Source organism: Myotis myotis, unplaced genomic scaffold (assembly GCF_014108235.1).
Source record: "Myotis myotis isolate mMyoMyo1 unplaced genomic scaffold, mMyoMyo1.p scaffold_m19_p_11, whole genome shotgun sequence".
Classification (NCBI taxonomy): Eukaryota; Metazoa; Chordata; class Mammalia; order Chiroptera; family Vespertilionidae; genus Myotis; species Myotis myotis.
In genome coordinates this window covers 39,755,400-39,780,841 of record NW_023416315.1, presented here as the reverse complement: position 1 = coordinate 39,780,841, position 25,442 = coordinate 39,755,400, and the positions used below count along the sequence as shown (strand labels likewise).

The window sequence follows — 25,442 nt, the reverse complement described above, 5'->3', positions numbered from 1 at the left end:
TTCCTTCAGCTGCAGGATGCAGTTTAATAAATTTTGTATGAGTAAGCGTGTTTTGCTGCATGAACTGTATAAATACATAGCAATGTCTTTACTCAAAATATTTATTAAAAGCCCAGTTATATATTCCTACTTCAAAGTATACTTTCTTTATTTCTTTTTCTTTCTTTTCTTTCTTTTTTTTTTTTTTTTTTGAGTCATTGTTTAGTAATTTACTCTCTCCCTGAAGAGTTTTGGGATTTATTTATCTTTTTAACTGAACAGAAATACTGGTAGGGCGAAAACCTTTTGTTTATCAGTATACAGGATACTTTCCACAAGGAACTGACTTTATTAAAGTGAGAAGAATGTAACATTCTTCAATGTATGATAACTTTATGCACACATTATTTTAAGAAACTGTCTTAACACATTGAAGAGTTAGATATGGAAAACTCATTTTCACTGTTAATTTGGGAAGTTTTGTGACCCTCGTGAATGGAATTTGGGCAGCCCTTGACCTAAACATGTGGGAAGGAGGAAAATAATGTAGACAACGCCTTTTCTATTTATATTATCCAGATATATTTAACCAGTTTTATAAACTTAAAGTCACAGTGAACATAATTGGCCTGAAATCACATATAATTATTTAGATTTATACTATTTCTAAGTTATTTTGAAGTCATGTTCTCCCTTTAAAAGTGAAAATATCATAATTTTCTATAACTAGCCTGGTCTTCTGAGCTGTCAAAGAAAATCTCAGATGTTTTCATTCTCCCATCCCTCTGGCCTCGCTTTCTGTCAACAGGGCCTCAGAAAAGCCAAGGGAATCCAGCCTGGATGTTTTTGGCTTCCCCTTTGACTTGACAACAGCATATGAAACGAGTCAGAACCTATTTCAGGACTTGTGCTTAGCTCTTTGTATAGAAACATGCCCATTTGAGGAACTAAACCTTTTGATGGGATTACTAGATTCTGGAAACACTGCCGCCATGATTGTCCTATCTGGTGGTCAGCTTTGCCTGAATTGAGGTAGGACAAAACCTCGCAGAGAAAAGGTGAAAGGGATTATGAAGTACAAATTGCCAGTTATGAAAATAGTCATGGGACAGTAAACTATAGCATTGGGAATATGGTCAATAATATTATAATAACTAAGTACTATATAGTGTCAGATGGGTACTAGACTTATTGCAGTGATCACTTCATAAGGTATATGAATGTCTAGTCACTATAAATTAAAAGGAAAGAAAAGAAGTAGAAATCTTTTATCAAAGTAGAAATCTGTTATCAAACTAGTTATTCTATTTATGTGCAAAAATGTTGGAGACCACATATGTGTATGTATTTGTGTTTATAATCTGCCCATTTTAATATGGAATACTTATAAACATTCACCAATTTGTAACATGCCATTATATTATTAGAAAAACTGTAGAAAAATTGAGTTACTGTAACATATAGCATAGTTGAATTAATTAGAAATTCTTGTCTCACCAGCTGTCCTATTAATTTTAACTTTTACATAGAATATACAAAAGGGAATACCAAGTGTTTAATAAACAGGAAAGAAGTCATGTTTCTAAGTACTACATAAAAATTTAAATAAGCAGGACAAGAAAATGAATTTGTTCTGGTAGAATATTATTAAAATGTTATATGTGTTTTGAGCATTACAGTGATAATACTTTACCCCTGTCATTAATTAACATACCCAGATAGAACCCTATCACAGATTATTTTTTCTTTTAAGAAAGAAATTTCTAGATTTTGTGATTTTTAAAGGATTCATTATCATTGTAGAAAATTTGGAAAAATGCATTTCCTGTCATTCTTTGTTGTGAGGTCAAACTGCACCTGCATTATCACTGAACATATTATGACCATTTTCCCAGTTTTAAAAAATTCTTTAAAAACATTTTAATATTTTGAACTATTCCTTTATAACTTTTTATTTAGGTAGTTTTCAAGTGAGCTTCCTGAATAAGCATTTCCTAGCAAGTGCTTGACAGAACGTGAAACCCAAAGAAGTTTGGAAAATCTCCTTTGAGAAAACTGTCAGTCTGTCTTCTCTCAGATTCACATTACACATTAGGACAATTAAAGGCACTGAGCAATCTCATGTATGGAATACTGTTTAACTTCTTAACCCATCTTTTCTCAAAATTATTTGACCTTAGAAGCCTTTCCAATAACATTATTTATAGCTCTCAGAACTAGAGGTCCATGGAACATTCTTTGGAAAGTCCAGAAGATTTCTAAGCTTCTGTGTAATGTCTAATCATTGATGGATCATTTGTTTACTCTCCTGGGATTTTATTACTGTCATGATGTTTTATTAGGGATATAAATGATTTACAAGCATGTGTTTGAAACAAGCCGACCTTTCTTGTAACCTTAACACTGAATTCCTGACTCTGTATCACAATGCCATGTTTGACCTTTTAAAACTGTTAACATTCAAACTTAAATTCCCTTGTCCCATGAATGCCTATTAAACTTCTTTATGTTTCGTGTAACCCGCAGGTCTTGCAAGAGCAAAATCGGTCCCTAGCCACACGTACTCCAATGAAGTGGTTACCTTATGGTACCGACCTCCAGATGTCCTCCTGGGCTCAACAGAGTATTCTACCTGCCTGGACATGTGGTGAGAAACAGAAGCTTTTCTCTCGCTAATCTATCCCTGGCACTTGGTCTGTGTCAAGCCTAGATAAACATCCCAACAGTCTGAATGAAGATTAATGGTGGAGGAGTGTGTGCTGGTGTGTGGCAGTGACACTAGATTTTTAAAAAACATGATTGGGAGTATTTCCTAATCAGAGCCTGCCTTGCAGATGGGGCCTCTTGATGGACAGGGGCAGAGACACTTTTCTAACTGTCAGTAGTTGCCGCGACGTTTGCGGCGGGGTTCAGGAGGGGCCGATGCACAAATGAAAATGCTATACAAGAAATACGAATTTAGAAGGCATTGGGGGCCAGGTGGAGCCTCTTTCTTAAAGAGACACACTGACGTCTGGCCTGGTCCGCTGTTTATTTATTTGAATACACATTTGCCCTTTAGCAATGCGTACAGGCATATCAAAGGTAAAGTTTGGTAAACAGTAACAGGATTATCAGGTTAGGGAATTGCCTTGAGCCACCTGAGCATCAGCCCTGCTAATGCCCAAGGTCCATCGGCCTTCTGCGTTCCTTGGTGACAGTATTGGCAAGCAGTGGCTTCCCACAAGTAGTCAGTGATTTTTCTCCCTAAAGGTCTTAATTTGCGGCTTTGATTCATGGCAAGGATATATATCTATATCTCCAAACAACAGTATGGTTTGAAGTAGTAGCTAGCATGTTTAAATTCACAACAAAGCTCGGATAAGTGGTCTGAAGGTTTTGGTGTAACTGCCAGGCACTAAATTTGGTGCAGTATATTTCTGGAAACTGTTGCCACCAATTATCCAAAATGAAATAAAATTACTCTTTTAAAGGGTCACAATACATTTAATTTCTGTAGAGTCTCAATCTCACATGATGGTTTAGCCAAACTTAAGAATCTATCATAATAGGAGGCTCAGAGACTCATGAGATTTAATGCCTGATTATTATTTATAACAAAGTATGGGTTCCCAATCCATTGTGATCTGAATCAAATAAGGTAATAATTTCAGCACTCAGGAAGGGCTTACTAGTGACTGTTGAAAATGTCCTTAATTAATGGAAAAATCCCTTTCTAGACTCACAATTAAACAACTGTTTAAAGCAAAACAGTTTACATACCATGTGGTTATTTTATAGCAGGAATCATCTTCTAAGAATGACTGTGCCCCATATACAGAATTCAGCTACATGTTCATATAATGTTTACGACCTCAATAAAACTTTAGCACGTGGTGTTTATCTTACTGCCATGTACTTACTTCACAGCTCTGCCCTCAGTTATCTTGGCTTTTAGTTAATTAGGCCGTGCTGAGGTCTGGCTTCTACCCTGATGTTTGTGGTTCCAATATTTTCCGGTGAGAAAACAAGTTCCTTGTGATGTAGGGCACAGTATAGATTTTTTTAATTTAGGTTCCAGAAAACCCCCTGAGAATGGGATTTCGGGAACTTTGAAACCACTGAGATTACATGCAATATTCTGTGTACACATGGACCTATTTATTTTTATGCGGTGTAGATCTTCAGCTTTCAATAGAGTTATAAAGGAATCTGGATCATCAAACAGCCTAAGATCTATTGACATACATTTTTATAATGGCTTATAATACATCTAATACCATCATAATGCATGTTCCAAAACACTGAGCATAAAGATGACCATCTATCATTGAGGAGCTGAGCTAATCTATTTTTTCATCCCACTTCTGGCTTTTTTGTTTGTTTTGGACATTTTGTTACAGTTAGATTTTACGCCGCCCACCCATACCCCTCCCCCCAAGACTAGGCAGGGGCAATAGATATTTTGATCATTGGTTGTAATGGAGTAAAAAATTGGAAATAAAGGTCAAAGATTCATCAGAGATCAATTACTAACTTTCTAACTCCCTTCCTCCCTCCTGAGAGTAGGCTATGCAAGTAATCATTGCTTAATATTCTTGAGTTATGGAGTGGTTTTCTCCATTTTTTAACTATGGAAATTGTGGGTTGCCTTCAGTGGGGTCAGTTAAGGACTCTGCTAATAGAACATAATTTGGAAATATTTGTGGCTTGGGGCCAGTTTTGTCTTAGTGCCTGGCAGTTCAGTTAAGACTCTACCCTCATAAACGGGAGAGGCTGTTTTTTATACACTATTGGCCAATTTCCCCCAAACCTTTAAAAGTGCTGTTTCAAGTACAAAGAGCCACATAGATTGTGACTTGCTGACATGTCTGTTTCTGATAATTGGCATTTGATTTCCAGTCTTTGCCTCCCCCCCCCCCCCCCCACCATACACACATACACATTTTTCTTTTCGTATATGTATTCATTCTCTTAAGGAAGAAGGCTTGGGCACTTTCTGCCCATTTACTTTAACCAGATACATAATGAAGTAGAAGAATAAGACTTCTACTTAAAGTGGAAGGGAGGAAAACTGATAAAAAATAGTAGACCTGGGATGGGTGGCTCATTTGGTTGGAGTATCCTCCCCTACATCAAGAAGGTTGCAGGTTCAGTTCCCAGTCAGGGCATGTGCCTCTGTTGTCAGTTCAGTTCCTGGTCCAGGTGTGCATAGGAGGCATTCAGTCGCTGTTTCTCTCTCTCTCTCTTTTTCTCTCTCTCTCCCCTTCCTTTCCTTTTAAAATCAATAAACATATCCTCGGGTGAGTATTAAAAAAATAGTAGACCCCCAGATGCCTTTGGCCTGCCTGCAACAATTATCATTGGCAGAAACAAATAGTCAATGTGTTATGTTTGAGCCATTTCCTATGCTTCTTGGCTTTTCATTTCCAAGCCCTAAAATCTGAGTTACGTCTATGCCATGCCTGTCATGCTGAATTTGATTTCATTCCAAGCCGTTTTCTAAAAGCCATTGTGTTATTATCCTATAAGCCAGGTATTTCTCCAGTTAGGGGGAAGTCCACAGGGCGCCGATATTTGCTTAATAAATGAGATCGATGCTGGTATGTGAAGACCTAGAAATGGGACTATAATTGAGCCATGGCTCAGGTGCACCAAGGAGAAGTGCAAATATTCACCCATGGACAATAGCAGGGAGGCAGGTGGCAATTGTCTCAGGCTATTTTTACAGTTCATTACCATCCTGGGCAGGAGGGTAGTAACTAAAGCCTAACGATGCCTACACAGTGTTACATTTTCCAGTTTTCTGTTTAAATAACCACAGGCAATAAAATATTAATGAAGACACATAGGCATTAACGTTGGCAGCAAGTAATGGGAATCAGAGCTCGCCCTGTTATGATTTGCTGCTCTGGGTCTCCAGCCCTAGGGTGGGTGTGAACACCCCTTGGGATTTGATCACTCAGCAAGACAGACAGTGTTTGATACCTTTGTCTCCTTCCAGAAAGGAATCCTTAAGCAGAGGAATCAAATTGGACATTGTCTCCTGTCTAACTTCTCTTAATTCTTGGATTTTATAACTCTTTGGAAGTCAAGGTGTAGGAAATCATCTTTAAGCTTCTAAACCAAAGAGGCTTACCAAGTGCTGAGAACCCCATTAAGAGAAGTGCAGATGTGAAAGCAGCTTATGCCTGTAGTCAGTTCCTCCCTTGTCAGAGTTCTGTTCTAGCTGTGGAGGTCATTGCTCTAAATTAGCTTTGTAGTCTTCATGGAAGCTCATCTGTATGTTTAGAGCGGCATTGATTTTCTAAAGCAGAAGATCAGTTAGGATTCTTTTAAGGGATTATTTTTTAACATAAGGTGACTAAGTTACCTGTAGCTGGCAAATAATTATCTCATCAAGATCAGTGCTTTTGGGGGCCACACTATGTAATAGCACTACCTTATGGTATCAAAGACAGGGCTCCCCAACATGGTGTGTGAAGAATGATAGCGTGTCAGTCTCTTCCTTTCATCATCTGTTTAAAAACTAATTAACATATTAACTATGCTTGTCAAAATGTGGGGCAAATCATTTATAAATAAGCCTGTCAAATGTAATGAGATTGCATATTAAATCACCCCTCTCTCTATTACATCTCTGATTTAAGATTACAATTAATTTATTTAACATTGTAGCAGCTGTGTGGTTAGAAAAAAATTTCCATATCCATCTTGATATATAGAAAAATGTCTGCATCAAAATTGATTTTGCATATATCAGGGAAGAAATTGCCTATTCATTGAGTATTATAAGGCCATTTAGCATTACTTTTTATTAAATAAGCCTAATCACCATACAGATTGGCAACATACAGAGTTGGTGTCATTCTTAATGATCTCTCTTGAACCCAGGAAATTTATATAGTAAAATAAAGTTTTTTGAGGACTCGGATTTGTTTACCATGTTTTAATAGAGAAAATCATAGATAAATTCTACTCTACCCCTTATCCTGAAAATAAATTTATTCTACATGAAATGCTGTCTTGAGTAATTGAGTAACAGTAGTAATTGAGTCTTAATAAGAGTAACAATAATAGATACTTTTATTGAACACAGACTGTGTTCTAAGCTCTCATGCATTTTAATTACTTACCTATTATACCATAATACAGTGGAAGAAAGAAAAACCCAGGAAGAATAAGTAGGATAGTAAATAAGGTCATATAGTGAGCAGAGGCAACATTCAAAGGGCTAACACACTCCAAGCCCTTTCCTTTCCAACATATTACATAATCTCTTAAGATGATTTATAAGAAATTGGGCTTTCTTTTGCTAGTAAAGTTATTCCAAAACATAATACGGTAAAATTCCTGTTTTGTAATTTAGATTATGCTCTGAGTCATGCTGAATCCTTTTTGTGCTTCAAATAAAGGTTGTGGCTTTCTCTCTCACTCAACAGCCTTGAGAACTGCCTTTCTCCCCTTACTTTAATATTCTGTATTATAGTTTTGATCAAGGAGGAGTTTCTTTACAATAAATTTAAGACGTGAATCTCTGGATAGAATACATTTTACGGGACCAATTCTGTGCTGGCATGCATTTCCCCAACTCCTAACCGTTACTCATTTATCACTTCTACTAAAATGAATGAGTCTATTTAAAAAAGAATGTAGTAAGAATGAGAATTTGAGTTCATTGGCCACATAAAGTTATCTATCTGTTAACACTATTTGCACATTTATAATTAATCGGGTCAGAAGACCAAGGAGGATTTGAATTAGTCACCGTCTAAAGTAACAGTAAGAGCTGCTCAGGTAGTACATGATCCAGGTGACTTGTCCGTGTGGTCACTGACATGCCGTGGGGCATAACAAAAAACAGGCTACAGTCAGAAGGGCATTGAGGTGGTCGAAAGCTGAGCTCATTGTGGCAGCCATAGTTTCTGAATCCACTCCTACTATATTTAAGTCCCTTAAAATTAGGATCACCATATAGTATATTATCCATTCCAGAATAACTTTGAGAATTAATAGTAATTCTGCCAGCACAATAGATGTAAAGCAGGGATTTAACTGTGATATGTGGTCTTTTTTCTCATAAAGAACTAGAGCAGTAATTTGTTAAATACTAGTAATGAGAAGAGACTTAATGCATATGAGTGGTTAATTTACACTGAAGGACTGCTAGCTACAAAGTCAAATTTCTTGTGGAAAACTTCTGTAACACTGATTAATAACGAATTGTCTCCAAAAGCACAATTCTCTGATATTAGATTATTATGACATTGAGTGGCTGCCAAAGTGCTGAATTTAGCAATGGCTTTGGAGTGTTGAAGGGAACCAGTCCTATTTTCCTGTCAAAAGGCTAACATGGTTATGGTTTTTACATCTCATGTTGTCTATCAATGTGTGTTTGTGAGAGAGAGAGTGTATGTGTGTTTTCAGTGGATGTGTTTGGTCATTTTTTAGTGATAAGTTAGCTGAATAATAATATACAAAATGGGGCATTATATGTAGTCTTCACTACTAAGTATTTTTTTAATTAAAAATTTTCTTATTTTTACCAGAGTTGGCAAAGTAATTGGAACCCACAAATTGTTTTTTGTTTGTTTGTTTGTTTGTTTGTTTGGGGGGGGGTGATTTTTAAATCACAGTGACTAAATTTCATGATGTTAATATAACCCATAGTGTACTCAGCAGCTTCACTGGTTTATGAAACTAGCAAGAGATGGTTAAATGTGAAATTCTTTAAGAAACATAATACTCCACAAATGTTGAGAATAGTGTTCTTATTAGTTCTTAGTATATCAGCCAAGCAAAATTTATTGCATTTTTTATTGGAGTATAGGCATACCTCAGAGATATTGCAGGTTCAGTTCCAAACCACCACAATAAAGCAAGTATTGCAATAATGTGAGTTGTAAACTTTTTGATGGTTGGAGGGTCTTGCCTTCAATTTGTAAAAAATGCAACATCTGTGAAGTGCAAAAAAACCAAGCACAATTAAACCAAGGGTGCCTATATAGCTCCAAGGGTGCTATAGGACATATAGAAGAAATAGAAGCTGCTATATCTGATTTCAGGAAAATTAACATACCATTTATGTCTAGAGAATTAGAGATTTTGGCTGAGGATGTCGTGTGTGTGTGTGTGTGTGTGTGTGTGTGTGTGTGTGTGTGTGTTTATAATTTGGAAATCCATATGTCAGTGCTCAGAGTTTAGGGAATATTGGATGTATGCTGGCACCTTTTATGTTTGAAGTGTGTGTTTATTCATGTAGAAATCAGTTTTCTGGTCAAGTAACTAGCAGTGGTTTGCTGTGTAAAGGAGAGGCAGTCTTGTAGTAGAGAACACATTAAAAGCCTAAATTAAGTTCTATCTCTGCCCCTCCTTCCCTGTGTGACCTTCGTTGACCAAATCTGTTAACTATCCTTGTCTTTAGTTTCTGAAACCTGTAGTGGGTATAACTAATATCTAATAGCTGCCGCAACAGTAGGTACTAGCAAAACCAGTAATCTCCTGCTTTACCCATATTCACCCTCTAATTTCCCAGAAGCAACTGCTTTCAACTCTTTTATTGTCTACCTCTATATGTCTTCAATAATTGTTTATATTGCTATTTATTGATTTACTAGAGGTCCGATGCACCAAATTCATGGAAGAGTAGGCCTTCCTTCCCCTGGCTGCTGGCACCAGCTTCCCTCTGGCACCCGGAACCTCTGGCACCCGGAACCCGGCTTCCCTCGCAGCCAGAGGTTGTCTGGAAGGACGCCTGGTCTAATTAGCATATTTTGCTTTTATTATTATAGATTATTTTAGACATTATCTACTAGGTAGATGTTATGATAGATAGAGGTTTAATTTTCTTTCATATACCATCCCCGACTTCATCTCTTTCTCCCATTATAGAGTCTGTATCACATTTTGAAACATTGATATGTAAATATTCCTGCTTAAGTCAAGAGGTATTCATGATATGTATTCTTTCTTGTATAACCTTGTGTTCTTCCTGGATTTTATAATTGTCTCTGATTTGTATTAGTTTAGTTGTCTTTGTTCTTATTCTTAATTATTTATAGATATGAAGGATATGTCAATTCTGTATGACAAAAACTTCCAAATGCTCAAACACATCAACAAATCTATCAATCCCATTTAAATTTTTTGACACCTCCCTCCCTCAACGTTTTCCTTGGGACTTTTCTCTCTCAGCTCTGATGTCTTGCTAAATTTAGCAAGAACATCTGTCTTTTTGGGATTTCTATTTGCCCCTCTCCTGTGGTTATTGGTCTAAGTGTGTTATTCTCTGTTTCTCTTCAAATCTGTTCTCTACCCTCTTCTGCTCTGCCCTGTGTTCTGGTTGGCCAGCCCCTAGGGAATATATCTTCCAAGCTGTCTTGGTTACAATTCCAATTGGGTTCAGGCAATGGACAAGTGAGAGGAGAGGGAGATGAGATATTCTTTCCTAATTCTTCCCTACTTTAGCCCATATTTCTGTAAATGGCTGACTACAACTTCTGTGGGGAAGTCCCTCTTCCATGGCTCTTGCTATCAATAGATTTCAGTAACACATGACCTTTTTCATACTAGGAGGAATAATGGCTTTTAGTTCTAAGGCAGGTAATGTTTCTGCTGTTGCTAGCCTTTTAGGGTTTCGATGTCTTATTGGTTCCCTCACACTTCTGGAGGTAGTCACTTCATTAGCCTATTCTGGGTTGGATTACTTCTCCTTCCAGACCTTTCCTGATTATAGATTCCCTATTCCTGGATTCTAGTCTTCCTTTAGTTTTACAAGAAAGAATGCATTAAAGATACAGTTTTCAAGTTCTTCGTTTTCTGAAAATGTCTTTATTCTGCTCCCACATGTGATTGATAAAATTTCATTCTGAGTATATCATTAGGCTTTGCTTAATTTCTTTGGAGCTTTAGCATTGCTGCTAAGAAGTCTGATTCCATTCTGATTCGCAGCTATTTGTGTGCCCCTCATACTATCTCTCTGTAGAGTATTTCATGATATTTCAGTTGGGGGTGTGTCTTTTTCTGTTGGTGCTGGGTAGGTTCCTTTTGATATAAAGACATATGTTTCAGTTCTTAGAAATTTTCTTGAATTTATTTTTTAATGATTTCTTTCCTCCTACTGTCTTTGGTTTTTGGAAAATTTGTAATAGTTTGCTATTTAAGCTTCTGTATCAATCCTCTGTTTTTAAAACCTTTTTTTACTCTCTTATTTGATCACTTTTTATCTTCTAAACCTTTCATTCTTTTTTTTTTTTTTCAAAATTGCAGTTGTCATATATATCACCTCTGCTTTCTTTTTCTCTGGTTTCTGTTGGAAGCCTTCCTCAACTGTGGGGTGCGGAGATGCTTGGCTGTCTATTCACTTTATAAATGAGGCACTGAATCTGTGTGCTTAGGGAGCACTACTGACTGCTCAGTTCATTATATTTTGTTCAGGAAAAGCTGCCCTCTTCATTGGGAGACTCAGATGTCAGTGCCTGAGGCCTTTGTTTCTCAGGTGCTGTTTCCTGGCAGCTGATTTCCTCAAAGCAGGATGGGGGAGGGGAGCTGATAGTCACACAGGTCAAGAAAGATATTTTCACTCCATTTCCCTTCTTCAGCTCTGTGCCTCAGCCTGCTCTCACCCTTTATTCTCAATTTGAGGTCTTATGGATTAAATTTATTCAGAGAATAAATAAACACTCGGTGTCCTGCTGCCTGGTTGGGGTGGGAGATAGAGAAGACTATGGATCGATTGCTTGTACAAACTCAATCTTCCACCCTATTTCCAGTTGTCTGATTCACCTGCACACTTTCTAGAACCTGCGTGTCCAAGCCCTGAGCCTTTCTGAGTTTTTGTAGGTAAATACTCTGACTATATCTTGAAGGTATAACTAACCTATGGTCTCCTGAGATTGTCACACTTTCATCCACATCTGAAAAAAGGGTATCTTTCATTCTCATCTATTTATTCTTGCTTAAAATTTATTTTTTATTTTTTTATTTTATTTTTTTGAAGTACAGACTAAGTTTTTAATCCATGTACTTAAATACCAATCTGGGCGACAGCAAAATGAGAAGCCTACATACTCAAAAAAATACCTTTTTTTTTTTTATACAACCAAGACTTTTTTTTAATACACGCATGAAACAAATGAAAAGCTAGTCATTGTCTCCTTTTGAAGCTAGACCTTGAATTTAAAAACTTTTCACTGTTTCCCGTTTTCTCTGTTCAGGACTTTCTTTTATCGTAATTCTTTCTTTCTTTCGGCCAGTCTACAGCTAAAATTAAAATTTATAATCAGATTTACTGAGCCTGTCAGTGTAAGATTATTTCAGCTGTACCCCACCCACACCATATACACATCACAGATTCATCATTAGGTTCAAAATAACTGAATATTCTAAAATTTCTTTATTCCAAAAAAATAAATAAATTATATAGCTTTTTTAGGCTTTAGGTTATTTTCAATACAAAATGGTAGCATCACCCATCCTGTCCACACCATAGGACTGCTCTGAAGAGGAAGTAAAACTGCAGAGAGCAACCTGGAGGGGGCGCCCACGTCCTCTGTACACCATTGTGGACACACAGACACACACACACACACCTCATAATAGTTCCAAGATTTGGGGGAGAGTTGTGAGGGGCGTTCTAGAAAGTTTGATGACCCCACATTAAAATGAGCACACAAAAGAAAAAAGAAAAAAAGCCAAACATGCAAATCATTAAGAGCTTCCATTGAAATCACAGAGTATATACATGATCAAAAAGGTAAAGACTTACCTATACATTTCTGCGTTTAATCAAAGATGTTCTGCATTAAAAAAACAAAACAAAAACAAACAAAAGCTTCCAGATCAGTGATATTTCCACTTCTGAGAATAATTCGGTCCAAACGGAGAATTTCATTGTTTCTAGCAATACGCGGTACAGTCCAGCGGAGGGATTCACTCAGTACAGATGAGCACACACCTGCTGCTTTAGTCACTTTAGGAAACGAGGGGGAGTTTATGCACATTTTACTACACGTCCTGCTCTTGTTGATAATTTAATATTTGAGGCTTTAACTATGGACCGTTGATTACTAAGGTCCTTGTCCTATAGAAAGGTGTGCTTTTGCTCGGAAACAGTTGAACAGCAGGTGCTGAGGGATGGAAGCCACTCTAACAGCACAATGCAGGTAGGAGCCTCTTGACTGCCCACCTCTTAGTGTGCTGGTGAAAATTTGAAATCCTAATCACTTAAGTGTTAGTGAAATAATGACATCTTATTTATGGGGGCAGAGGGAACTTGAAAAAAAAAAAAAGCCATATGCTTTCTGATGAGCTAGTGATGAAAGGGAATAGACTATGGAGTGATAGTTCCTAAGAATTGATCGTAGGAAGTAAGCCTTTTGATCAATGGTATGTGTGAATCTAACATAAGCTTGCTATTAAAACTAGCAGAAGCAATTAGTGAAACTCTTTCAACAAATATTCCAGTCAATATAAAGTCTCTAATCCAATGAAGGTAAAAAGGTAGACTCTTAACTTACATGCACAGGAAAGATAGGATTGAATTGAAATGTGATTGGAGAGAAACTGGGAGCTTGGCTAACCATTACTGTGTGACTATATTTAGTAGAGGGATTTCAGTGTCTACTTCATACTGTTCATTGAAGGACGGAAGTGGGGACTCCTGTGCTTTCGTGCCATTTGTGAATTGATTCCTCAGGACACTGCATTATCTGAAGTGTATTTTAATTAAGAAACACATTTTTATTTGCTGATACTCTGCTGTATGAATTAATATAACTTAAAGTACACCTAGTAGGTTTCTTGATTTTAGATGCTCCATTATATGATTGATAAACTTAGATATTTGTTTGGTTGGTTGCTTTTTAGTTTTACTCTTCAAACGTAGTGTCCCTAGATTACTATTGGTAAAATATGCCATTAAGGGAGAAAATAAATAATACAATAATTGAAAAAGGATTAAAGTCAAACTTAACTAAAGTAACCTATGAGTGGCTAAGAAATAGCCTGCTAAATTCCATTAAAAAATAAAACAAAACTTAATCATAGTGTGTGATAGGCACTTATTAAATTACTAAAGACAGAATCTGTTTTCCTATTCACATGTGGGTTGTTTATTTTTTGTTATACAGCATTTTATGTTTCTCTGTATTTCCATGTGAGACAGATTCCAATAATGAGATGTTTATATATAATTGTGTTTTGTGTAGAAACTTGGGAAGGATTTTGTATTCTTTCTCATTGATAATGTAATGGTTCTTCCTTGATTGCTAGCTTTTCCATGCTTGCTTCTGAAACAACATATTCATGGCCTGATGTAAAGTCAACAAATTTAAAAACTTTATCATATTTCATCCTAGCATATTCAATTATTTCAGAATTTTAGTAACCAGTGAAATAAATTCATAATTTTTTAATTGTTTCATGGCCATTTTATAACACCACCCCCAAATTCTGAAAGTGCTTCCTTATGTTGCACACACTAACTAGCTGGTTGGTGATAGCAAAGAAAAGAAACACCCCTGGAGTCCCAGGGCAGCCCCCTTTCCACAAAGATCTCTCTTACAATACACAATATGAGCATCTTCATTCATTCATTCAACAAAACCTTACAGACTTTACAGAGGGTCAGCCGTAAAAAGACCTGGTCCCTATTCTCAATTACCACTTACTAGTGTCATTGCATCACACAACTCCAGGGGACATCATTCATTTTGTAGTCTATGTGCAATGTCTAGTCTACACAGCCATATTCCAGGGCAAGCCTTTGAGAATATTTTAAAAAGCCCACAAACTCCACAAAAAAAAAAAAAAAAAAAGAAAGGAAAATGAGGATTTACAATGGGAAGGTTTTTGTCTTCGGGTCTTCCATATATTTACTAAGATGGTTGTCAGATATTTCACTGTCAAATATTCTCTCAGCAGTTATTCTCTTCATGGTATGTTAGATATGATTTCTCTAGAAAGATTGCTTGAATGTGTGATTTGCTTTGATATTTAACATAATTACCCGTGAATAATTTTTTTTCCTAATTCCCCACTAATGCAGGAGGATTAATAACTTTTGCAGGGAGAAATCTTATAATATGACTTCCTTGTTCTGCATCGGCTGTCATATAAACAGAAATTAAAGATGCACAAGGCTTATTAATGCTTTTTTCTTGTCCTGACTGGTCTTCAGTTATTCCTTGGAGAAGTGCTTTCACTGGTAGCATTTTAAATGACTAATCAAACGGAACTTCTCTCTTCCTTTCTTATTCCATTGTATAAGAAATAATATTTCTCTGCTATTGAATGCAATACTTTGAGTTTTACATTGTTTACTTATAGTAGTCTTCAGTAAGGACCTTTCCTATTTACATTTTTTGTGTGTGTGCCTAGTTTCTGGATATTTCTAGTCTGAATATTCTCAGTTATCTATATAATCTTTGGCTGTTATTTTAATACTTTATCTCTAGGATCTTCATTATCTGTGGGAGCCTGTTTTGAATTTTCAAGTATTTTTAAACATAGAAAATCATCTTATTTTCAGTATAGTAGCAATGGTGATAGACTTCAGTTTTAAAGGTAGTTTTATTGCCTGCCCAAACCTGAATTTTGAGGCTTGATTTTGGTATTATCTTTATCCTTAGCATTTATGTGACCAGGAACATGAACAAATTTGCCATTTCTCTTTCTTCTTGTGTAATCTGACCAGATAAAGCCACTTGGTTGTCACTGGGGAGGCAGGTGGCATAATGAAGGTCTCATTGGCCCAGGCTTCAGAGTCACAGTTTCAGGTTCTAGGACTGAAACGAAGACATTTAAACATGTAATACAGTGTCCGTAGATGTGAAAGTCAAAACATTGTCTTAAACATTCTCTAAAAATTCCTCTACCTCTAAATTTTATCATTTGACTAAATTGTACTGCTGAACCAGAGGTTGCCATGGAGACTGCTAGAATTCTCAGAGTGACTTATAAATCACATTAGGGTTTAGATATTTTGGTGATATTATTGAACTCATTTTTTTCTTTCTTTTTTATTTTATTTTAGTGTTTCATTTTATATATTAGCTCTACATCCAGTTTCTTTCTCTACTGCAGTTTCGTGTATATACTGCTCAGACTAGTTTATGCAATACATTCATTCATTTTTAAAGATATTTATTGAACATCTATTTTGTACCAGGCACTGGGCCAGGTCCTGGGGGGCTTATAGAGATGAGAAAGACCCATTCATGCCTTCAGGGTCAGAGGGAAAGACTGTGATAGCTATAACACAGGTATACAGTTGGTACAGTGGTGGCTTAGAGGCGACAGTGATAAGTTTATCCTTGGTGGATTGTTGAGGAGAAGGGGGGGTGGGGGGCGGGGGGCGGGGGGCGGAGGGAGTGTGGTCACAGAAGGTTTCACCAAGTGGCAATTACTTGGACTGACTTGCCAAAGCCATCTTTCCAAGTTGACAAGGCTGGGGTTGAAGGCCATAAAGGCCATACTGTGGATTAAATATCCCACCACGAGGTGAAATAGCTGAGACTTGTGGGTAGGAAAAGGGACATGGTTTAAGAAGCAGGTAGAGAAAAACGAAGGAAGGGGGGAAATGATTAGAGACCATAATGGAGGGATTTTTAGAAATAGTTAGGATATGAGAACTTCATGACTGAATGAAGGGAAAGGCGAGGGTTTTGGATGATTTCTTTGTTTCTAGCTTAAGTAGCTGGACCAGAATGCAAAAATACAGGTTTGCCACTTGATTAAAAAAATTATATATATATATATATATATATATATATATATATATATATATATATAGATATATAGATATAGATATATAGATAGATATATATATTTATACACACACACACATATATATATACATATATATACACATATATATATACACACACACAAATATTACATATACACACAAATTTATATGTACTAAAATATATGTATACTGAAACATGTATAATAGATAGATAGATAGATAGATAGATAGATGATAGATAGAAGTATATTAAAATGTGTGAGCAAGAATTACCATTGTAACATAAGAAGTGTTAATGCTGGTTAGTACTTTAAGATGGTTGGATTCTTGAGACCTCTCAGAAGTCTTATTTTAGATGTCGACACTGGTACCTACTCCCAAGTCAACAGCCGGCCACCCTGGGCCTTGGCCTTACAGAACTACATTAGCTGCCTGGACTTCATTCTTTGCTTTTATTTAATTTTTGTTCTGATATGCTTAACTTGTAAGTGTACCTTCTTGAAGATGTAATTTTGTCTCACCATTTGAAAAATAAATCTTAGAGTTTCCCATTATATAGCAAGTCTATTTTTTTGAGTTGAGTGTTTTCTGAGATGGGCTTTTACCCACAATCTAGGGTTGCTTTGGTTTGGTTTTTATTCCTTGAGAACTAAGTACTCCAGAGAAGTATTTGACTAAGATATATTGTGCCTATCTGAGTCTAATGGAGCGCTAACCACAGTAAATGATGAGTGACAGTTTAATCAATTCAGCCCCTTCAGTAGTCACCAAGGGCATGTGGAATGTAATTTTTTAATCTTTCACTTTTCAAATTCTGCAAATGCCAACTTGAAAATATCACATCTGTTATGTGTAATACATTTTTTTATGTTATAGCAAAAAAAAATTTTTTTAAATTTTGATCTTTTAGAAGCTAACCTCCTAGGGAACAAAACCATGGCCTATCTTACAGATATATACATTTCCACAGAAAGAAGTGAGATAAATTAATGGCAGTCTTGGAACATCAAATCACACTAGCTTTAATTGCATAATGGTTTATTTCAGTGAAGCATGGCTAAATAAAATTACCTATTAGGTTAATTAACGAGGAACCTTTCTGAATTACTATTGCATTCCTGTGTGTGAAGTTCAGGTTGGGTTTAGCATTTAATCTAATTTATTTCACTAGTCTACTGTCTTTGTTATTCCTTTGACTGGAGCCTGAATCTATATCCAGAGAAGTAATCCAAGTTATAAAACTCCTTTCAAAACAGAATTACCTAGATTCCTTTCAATTCTTGCTCGTGGGTTTCTGGTCTTGGAACCAAGAGCGTGAGCATTGCTTGTTAGAGATGCGGGATCTCAGCCTAGTCAGTCAAAACCCTCATTCTAACCAGGCCCCACGTGATGGGCAGTGAACCCTCATTCTAACCAGGCCCCATGTGATGGGCAGTGAACCCTCATTCTAACCAGGCCCCATGTGATGGGCAGTGAACCCTCATTCTAACCAGGCCCCATGTGATGGGCAGTGAACATTCTAACCAGGCCCCCATGTGATGGGCAGTGAACATTCTAACCAGGCCCCATGTGATGGGCAGTGAACCCTCATTCTAACCAGGCCCCACGTGATGGGCATTGAACATTCTAACCAGGCCCCATGCGATGGGCAGTGAACATTCTAACCAGGCCCCATGTGATGGGCAGTGAACCATCATTCTAACCAGGCCCCATGTGATGGGCAGTGAACCCTCATTCTAACCAGGCCCCATGTGATGGGCAGTGAACATTCTAACCAGGCCCCATGTGATGGGCAGTGAACCCTCATTCTAACCAGGCCCCATGTGATGGGCAGTGAACATTCTAACCAGGCCCCATGTGATGGGCAGTGAACATTCTAACCAGGCCCCATGTGATGGGCAGTGAACATTCTAACCAGGCCCCATGTGATGGGCAGTGAACATTCTAACCAGGCCCCATGTGATGGGCAGTGAACCCTCATTCTAACCAGGCCCCATGTGATGGGCAGTGAACCCTCATTCTAACCAGGCCCCATGTGATGGGCAGTGAACATTCATTCTAACCAGACTCCCCTGTGATGGGCAGTGAACCTTCATTCTAACCAGACCCCCCACGTGATGGGTAACCACATTAAAGAGTGACAAGAGCTACTTCAGGTGCTTTTTCTTTTTTCACAATGAGCATACAGGCCTTGAGGGAATTTCTGGTGTCAGCATAATGTTGAAAGAGAGGAAGGCAAAACCTGCAGAGAGTCCTGTTCTGTTCATCTGTCCTCCTATCAGAAGCAGCTTGACACTCTCTTCATCTACAGCCCTCTTTCTGATTCTCTGAACTTGAGTAGAGGCCTTGTAACTTTTAGTTAGGCAGGTTGGAATGAGAAGGGGCAGGCAGGTCTCTCCCGTGGTGAGAGTGGGAGCTGGCTGGCTCGTGTCCTCTCTGTACAAACTCAGATGCACAGGCTATCCTGTGTCATGATCCAGGCTCTGTGGTGCAGGGCTAACACTTGAGAGTGAAACTGTCCCTCTCTGCCCTGAGGAATCTCAAGCCTTTGTTAACAAATGGATGAAATTAGATGCTAAAATCTAGGAGAGGTTTTCTTTTTTTGTTTTGTTTATCGAGATTTTAATTAAAACATATTTTAAAACACTAAAGTCTTAGAAAAGAAATAAAATAAAGAAATAAAAAATATCAAAGTCTTACCAAACTGTTGCCCTGAAAATTAGGGAAGAAGGAAAATAATATTTTATTTTTTGATGACCAAAATAAGATTAATGTAGTTTACATAAATAATAATCTCTCTGTCTCTAGTCAATTTGGCTCAATGAATTGAGCGTCAGCCCTCGGACCTAAAGGTCCTGGTTTCGATTCCAGTCAAGGGTATGTACCTCAGTTGTAGGCTCCTTTCCTGCCCGGGCCCTAGTCAGGGCTCGTGTAGGAGGCAACCAATAGATGTGTTTCTCTCACATTGATGTTTCTCTCTCTCTTTCCCTCTCTCTAAAAATGAATGGAAAAAAATAATCCTTGGGTGAGGATTAAATAATAATAATAGTAGTAGTAATAATAATCTCTCAGTCCTATTTTATGCTTCATGTGGGATAATCATTTTTTGGGTTAATTAGCATCTTGTAATAGCAATGTCTTTATGAGAAAATTGAGTGCACTCAACTTGAAATGGCATGTGTCAAATGCCGAAATTATTTGAGTGGGGAGTTGATGGATTTAAGTAATCCCTATTTTAGTTGTCCTGAACCGTAACATCCCAGCAGGACTTTACCACACAGGTAGTTAGTGTATAGGTGGATTACAATGCATCTTAGCTGGTGACCATAGTAACCCTATTTCATCCAGGTCTGGGAGGACTGCTGTATTGTTATAACCCCTTGGCTCTGGCTCATTTGAACTTTGTCTTTAAAACTAAAAGACCAAATCAGTGTTCTGAGAAAGATGATAGTGGCTAATACGTTTACAAATTAATAAATTACAGTTTTAGGAAGTACCATGAGAAGCATGGAATTAGGGCATGACCTAATCCATCCAGTCTGAGAGATCAGGAAGCCTTCCCAGAGAAGTGACATTGAACTCTCTGTACCCTGCTCTGAAGGAGAAAAGTTCTTGCCCCTTCCCTGGGAATTCCCTTCTTTCTCTCCATTCCACACTCCCCCCATTGCCTGAAATTTAATCGTTTAGATTAATTTTTTCATCTTGAATTCCTTTGCCAAAGATTGTATATGTCTATTTTCAAATACCTTTATATCAAACTAATTCTTTAAGTAGTTTGCTGCCCAAGTAATTTAAGGTTAACTTTAACTGATATTTTACATTCTAGCCTGCAGGTCTAGATGGCTCATGTTGCTTTTAAGAAAAACTTCATCAAAATGCACAGGGGTTCTTTTTTTCTCGTATGGGGAAAACTCAAAATGCTGTGGCTCTTCTACTTAAATGACTCATTCTATATACTGTCCCAAGGAGATGCTGTCCTTCATTTTGCCTTTTGTAAAAAATAAACTTTTGATTTTAGAATAGACTTATAGAAAACTTGCAGACCATAGAGAGTTTCTATATACTTCTTACCTGGTTTCCTCTATTTTTAATATCTTACCTGTGGTACATTTGTCCCACCTAAGGAACCCACAATAGTACATTGCTATTAACAACTTCATTTTTATTTTACTGTTTTTTTTCCTAATTTCCTTATTCTGTGTTAAGATCCCATTCAGCATGCCACATTATATGAAGTAGTCCTGTGTCCTTAGCCTCCTATGGTTACGGTAGTGTCTCAGATTGTCCTTGCTTTTCATGACCTTGATAGTTTTGAGGAGTACTATTCGGGCATTTTGTAGAATTTCCCTTAATTTGTAGTCGACTAATGTTTGGGGGAGGAAGACTGCAGAGTTGAAGTGACCTCATCATCACATTCTATCAAAGGCACGTGCTATCCACATGACCTATCACTGATGATATTAGCCTTGTTCACATGGTCAAAGTACTGTTCACCAGCTTTCTCCATTTGTAAGGTGACTAGCTACCCCCATCCCATCTTCCATATAAGACTCCTTGGAGAAGAGTTTCTAAGTTCAGCTCTCACTTGGTAGTTGAGAAAGTGACAGTGGAGGGAGTGTTGCACTGCTTTTGATTCATTCATTCAACAAATATTTTTGAGCCCTAACTATATGCCTGACACTTCCCTGAGCCTTGAAGACAAGCTGATGACCACAACCTTGTTCCTTGTCTTTTGGGTCTTTCATCTAGAGGAGACACACTTCCAAAAAGCAAAGAGAAGCTAACATCCTTTAAGTGGTGTGAAGAAAACAAACTAGGGAAAGGAAGGTGAGACATGGGGTCTGGGCAGCAAGAGGAACCTGCCTTACATATGGTGGTTAAGAAGGTCATTTATCGATGGAGCCATTTGAGCTGATCCCTGAATAACAAGGAGCAATTATCCATTCACAGAATGAGGGGAAATGCGCTCTGGGCAGAGGGAACAACTCAAGCACAGATGCTGACATGGGAAGGAGTGTTGGGTGTTTTAGGAGGGGCAGCAGAGCAGCGTGGCTGGAGAAGAGGAAGTCCTGTGGATAAAAGCTGTGACAGAAATTAGAGAGCATGTGGGGCCTTCACTCTTTTTCGTCTTCACTCTTGGTTTTAAAGAAGAAAAAAAGCTCAAGATATTTAAAAATCTGATTCCTTTGTAGATTAAAATTGTTATGACTTCTTTTGATTTGTTTTCTCATTCTAAATTCACTTTCTTTTTAAAAATTTTTATTTATTGATTTTAGAGAGGGGGGAGAGAGAGACGAGAGAGAGAGAGATCAATTTATTTTTTCACTTATTTACTTACCATTCATTGGTTGCTTCTTGTATGTACCCTGAGTGGGGATCGAACCTACAACCTTGGCATGTTGGAACAATGCTCTAACCAACTGAACTACCCGACCAGGGCTTCTAAATTCACTTTTGTACCCAACTTTTTACTCATAATTTTATATTCTTTGTCAAAATAAGAACTCCAAAACTGTATGATCTTCAGGCCTAAAAAATAGTCCGTCTTTGCTCATAATTACAATGATCAATTCAGCTTAATTGTGATAAACTATTTATACATCTGTGGCATAAATTAAATTCAGGAGTTTTGAGACTTGAAAGATGTAAGCATGCATGGATGCTTATATATTACCTTACCAGGTAATTGACCCTAAAATAAGAATTTAAACACACTGAATCCCGTGTGACCAGTAAGCTTTGTGACCAGTTCTTATTCTTGAAAAATATAGACTAAGAGGCTGATAATTATGTAATTACTCAAATTGTCAAAAGAAGTGACAAATTAAAAGAGACCTGCTGAAATAAGTTTATATATCATAAGTATAGAACAAGCATGGATGCATTCTTTCTAGTAAACTACTAAAGGCAGTCACCTTAATCCATCAAGAGAGGGATCGCAGGGCTAATTCACTGTAGGAAGGAATAAATGGAAAGCAGGTAATAGTCCCTTCATATTAAATTGAAGGCAGTTAGGTAGCTCCTGTAATAAAGTAGTCTGCTATGTTAATATGTTGATATGTTTTATATTTCTACTTTCTAATTTTCTTGAGCTTCCTATCTCTTTCTTTTATATATCATTTAAGTATCACTCTCTCAGCTTTATTAGTGTACCCTAAGGCAGCTTTGAAAAATGATGTCCTCAGAAATGTCCATTAGAAATGAGAATTTCAGCCCCTTCACTAGCTGAGCAGATAAGAGCCTACAGGTGTGTTATATCATTACCTTCCAACCAAGTGGAATTACAGCATAGATTTGTCTTTTAATTGTTCTAAATATCATATTATGGAGATGATATAGACTAAGCCCAAGTAGTGGTAAAATAATTTCTGGAAGGAGTCCTGACAGTGTAATGGTTACATCACCAGCCAGCTTAGCAGGATAGACAGCAGGAGAGGCTTGCCTTCTACTGAGGGTCTTCCTACTCAGAGTTGGAGCTTATGGTGGGAAAGACCAAGGCCAAAAGGTGGAGAATAGCGGGTAGGTTCTGAATATTTAAAAAAGGAAGGTGTAGGTAGCTATTTAAGATCCAAGATAGTTTTTGTTATCTCAAATACAAAGGCAATAAAAATGTAGGTTAGTAGTCTTAGAAATGAATTCATCAATTAAAAATTTTTGAAGTGACCAAGTTGAAATCCTACACCTAACTGGACATCTAAAACCCAATATTTATACAAATAAAATTGCATTTTAATGTGTTAATAAAATGATTTTGATTTCTATTTTGTCTCTCAAATCTTAAATGAAAAAGGTTAAAACCCATCTGCCTAGAGCAGCCGTGGGCAAACTACGGCCAGCGGGCCGGATCCGGCCAGTTTGAAATGAATAAAACTAAAAAAAAAAAAAAAAAAAAGACCGTACCCTTTTATGTAATGATGTTTACTTTGAATTTATATTAGTTCACACAAACACTCCATCCATGCTTTTGTTCCGGCCCTCCGGTCCAGTTTAAGAACCCATTGTGGCCCTCGAGTCAAAAAGTTTGCCCACCCCTGGCTTAGAGCATTGATTTCTGAAATTAACCCTTTACTTCTTGCATTATTTTTTTATATAAAGTAGCATTTGTTTTTATCATTTTGACTTTGCATATTGTTGGTGTTTAATTTAGATAGAAAGTATGTGGTATAATAGAGAAGAGATTTCTGTAAATTACTTCTTTAATTCAAAACACTGCTTGTATACACTTGTGATAGCAACTGGAGCAGCTATAGAGAAGTCTTTAACCTCTAGAGCAGTGGTTCTCAACCTTCCTAATGCCGCGACCCTTTAATACAGTTCCTCGTGTTGTGGTGACCCCCAACCATAAAATTATTTTCGTTGCTACTTCATAACTGTAATTTTGCTACTGTTATGAATCGTAATGTAAATATCTGATATACAGGATGTATTTTCATTGTTACAAATTGAACATAATTAAAGCATAGTGATTAATCACAAAAACAATATGTAATTATATATATGTTTTCTGATGGTCTTAGGTGACCCCTGTGAAAGGGTCGTTCAACCCCCAAAGGGGTTGCGACCCACAGTTTGGCGACCCACAGGTTGAGAACCGCTGCTCTAGAGGATCTGACACAAGGGTTTGCTCACCCTAAATGGAATAGGAGTGCAGCAATTAAAGAAGTACCCTAATATGCTCATGATTTTATTAGGACACTGTCAGGAAACAAATTCATTCAATGTAGAGCCATTAAAAAAATATTCTGGAGAATTGCTAGAAGGTAAAGAGATTTAGCACAAACATTCATTGCCTGAACATCCAGGCCTTAGGAAGGCAGGAACCAGGTCAATTCAGGGGAAGTCACCTCTAGGAAGGTGCCTATTCTTGCTAGTTCTCTGCCACTGATGGGGCTTAACTCATCTACGTATGGTAGTTTCTTTCTGTTCTGCTCCCAAGTGAGTTGGTCTCCAAAGTCCCAGCAGCAGTATTTGATTGGCTCCCTGCCTATACTATTGATTGGTTGTTCCTGCTGCTTAGGTGCAAGCTGTTGTCTGGGGGGCAAGGTCTCCTGATATCCTGCTGGACTGCCTTGCTAGAAGTGTGAGCATGGCAGGCTAGCTAGGAGAGGAAGTGGACCATCGTAGATGTTCAGTATATATTGAGTTAGAGCTCCAAAAATAAACTCATAAAGAAAGCTGTTCTGTTTGCTGTAATGTTAGTGGAAGACTTCGTGGAAGAGTAGGCATTTACATCACAGCATAGAAGCTGGGTTGGATTCACATCTCAAGAGCAAATAGCTGAAGAAGGGGGAAGTCCTAGGTAGAGCAGCAGTTTGAGCCAAGTTGTACAGAGTTTTGCTTAACTCATGGACCTATCAGTCTGGCTTAGAGAGCCTCAGTGTAGTTGCCTTAAATTGCTTGAGCAGCCTGAGTCAATGACTGATTGAAACAGAATCCTTGGGGTTTGTGTTTAAATCATTTGCAGTATTTTAAAGTTTCCCAGATAATTTTGATGCAAAGGTGTTTGAGCCCTGGATAGCTAGAGAGAAAACTACATTATGAATTTGTGAAATAGGGTTGGAAAAGAATATTAGAACAAGGCTGTGGTGGCTTCTATATCAGGGGAAGGATTTCTGGACTGCATCCTGTAAGTAAGGTGGAGCCACCAAGTTTTTGATTATATTGGTTTCCACCTTTTTCTGAGCCCAGTATAGTTGCATCTATTTAAATTCCTTTCAGGGCAGTAGACAGAGCAGGG

At 37.4% G+C, this 25,442-nt stretch overlaps 1 protein-coding gene across 2 annotated transcripts in view; it reads left to right on the top strand.

Annotated features, from left to right (window-relative positions):
• CDK14 (cyclin dependent kinase 14) overlaps window positions 1-25,442 on the top strand; it is a 531,041-nt gene that overhangs the window by 312,330 nt on the left and 193,269 nt on the right. For both annotated transcript variants that reach the window (XM_036328251.1, XM_036328252.1), the window contains one exon: window positions 2,506-2,626. In XM_036328251.1, the coding sequence (XP_036184144.1) occupies window positions 2,506-2,626 (121 nt within the window). The remainder of the gene's footprint in view (window positions 1-2,505; window positions 2,627-25,442) is intronic.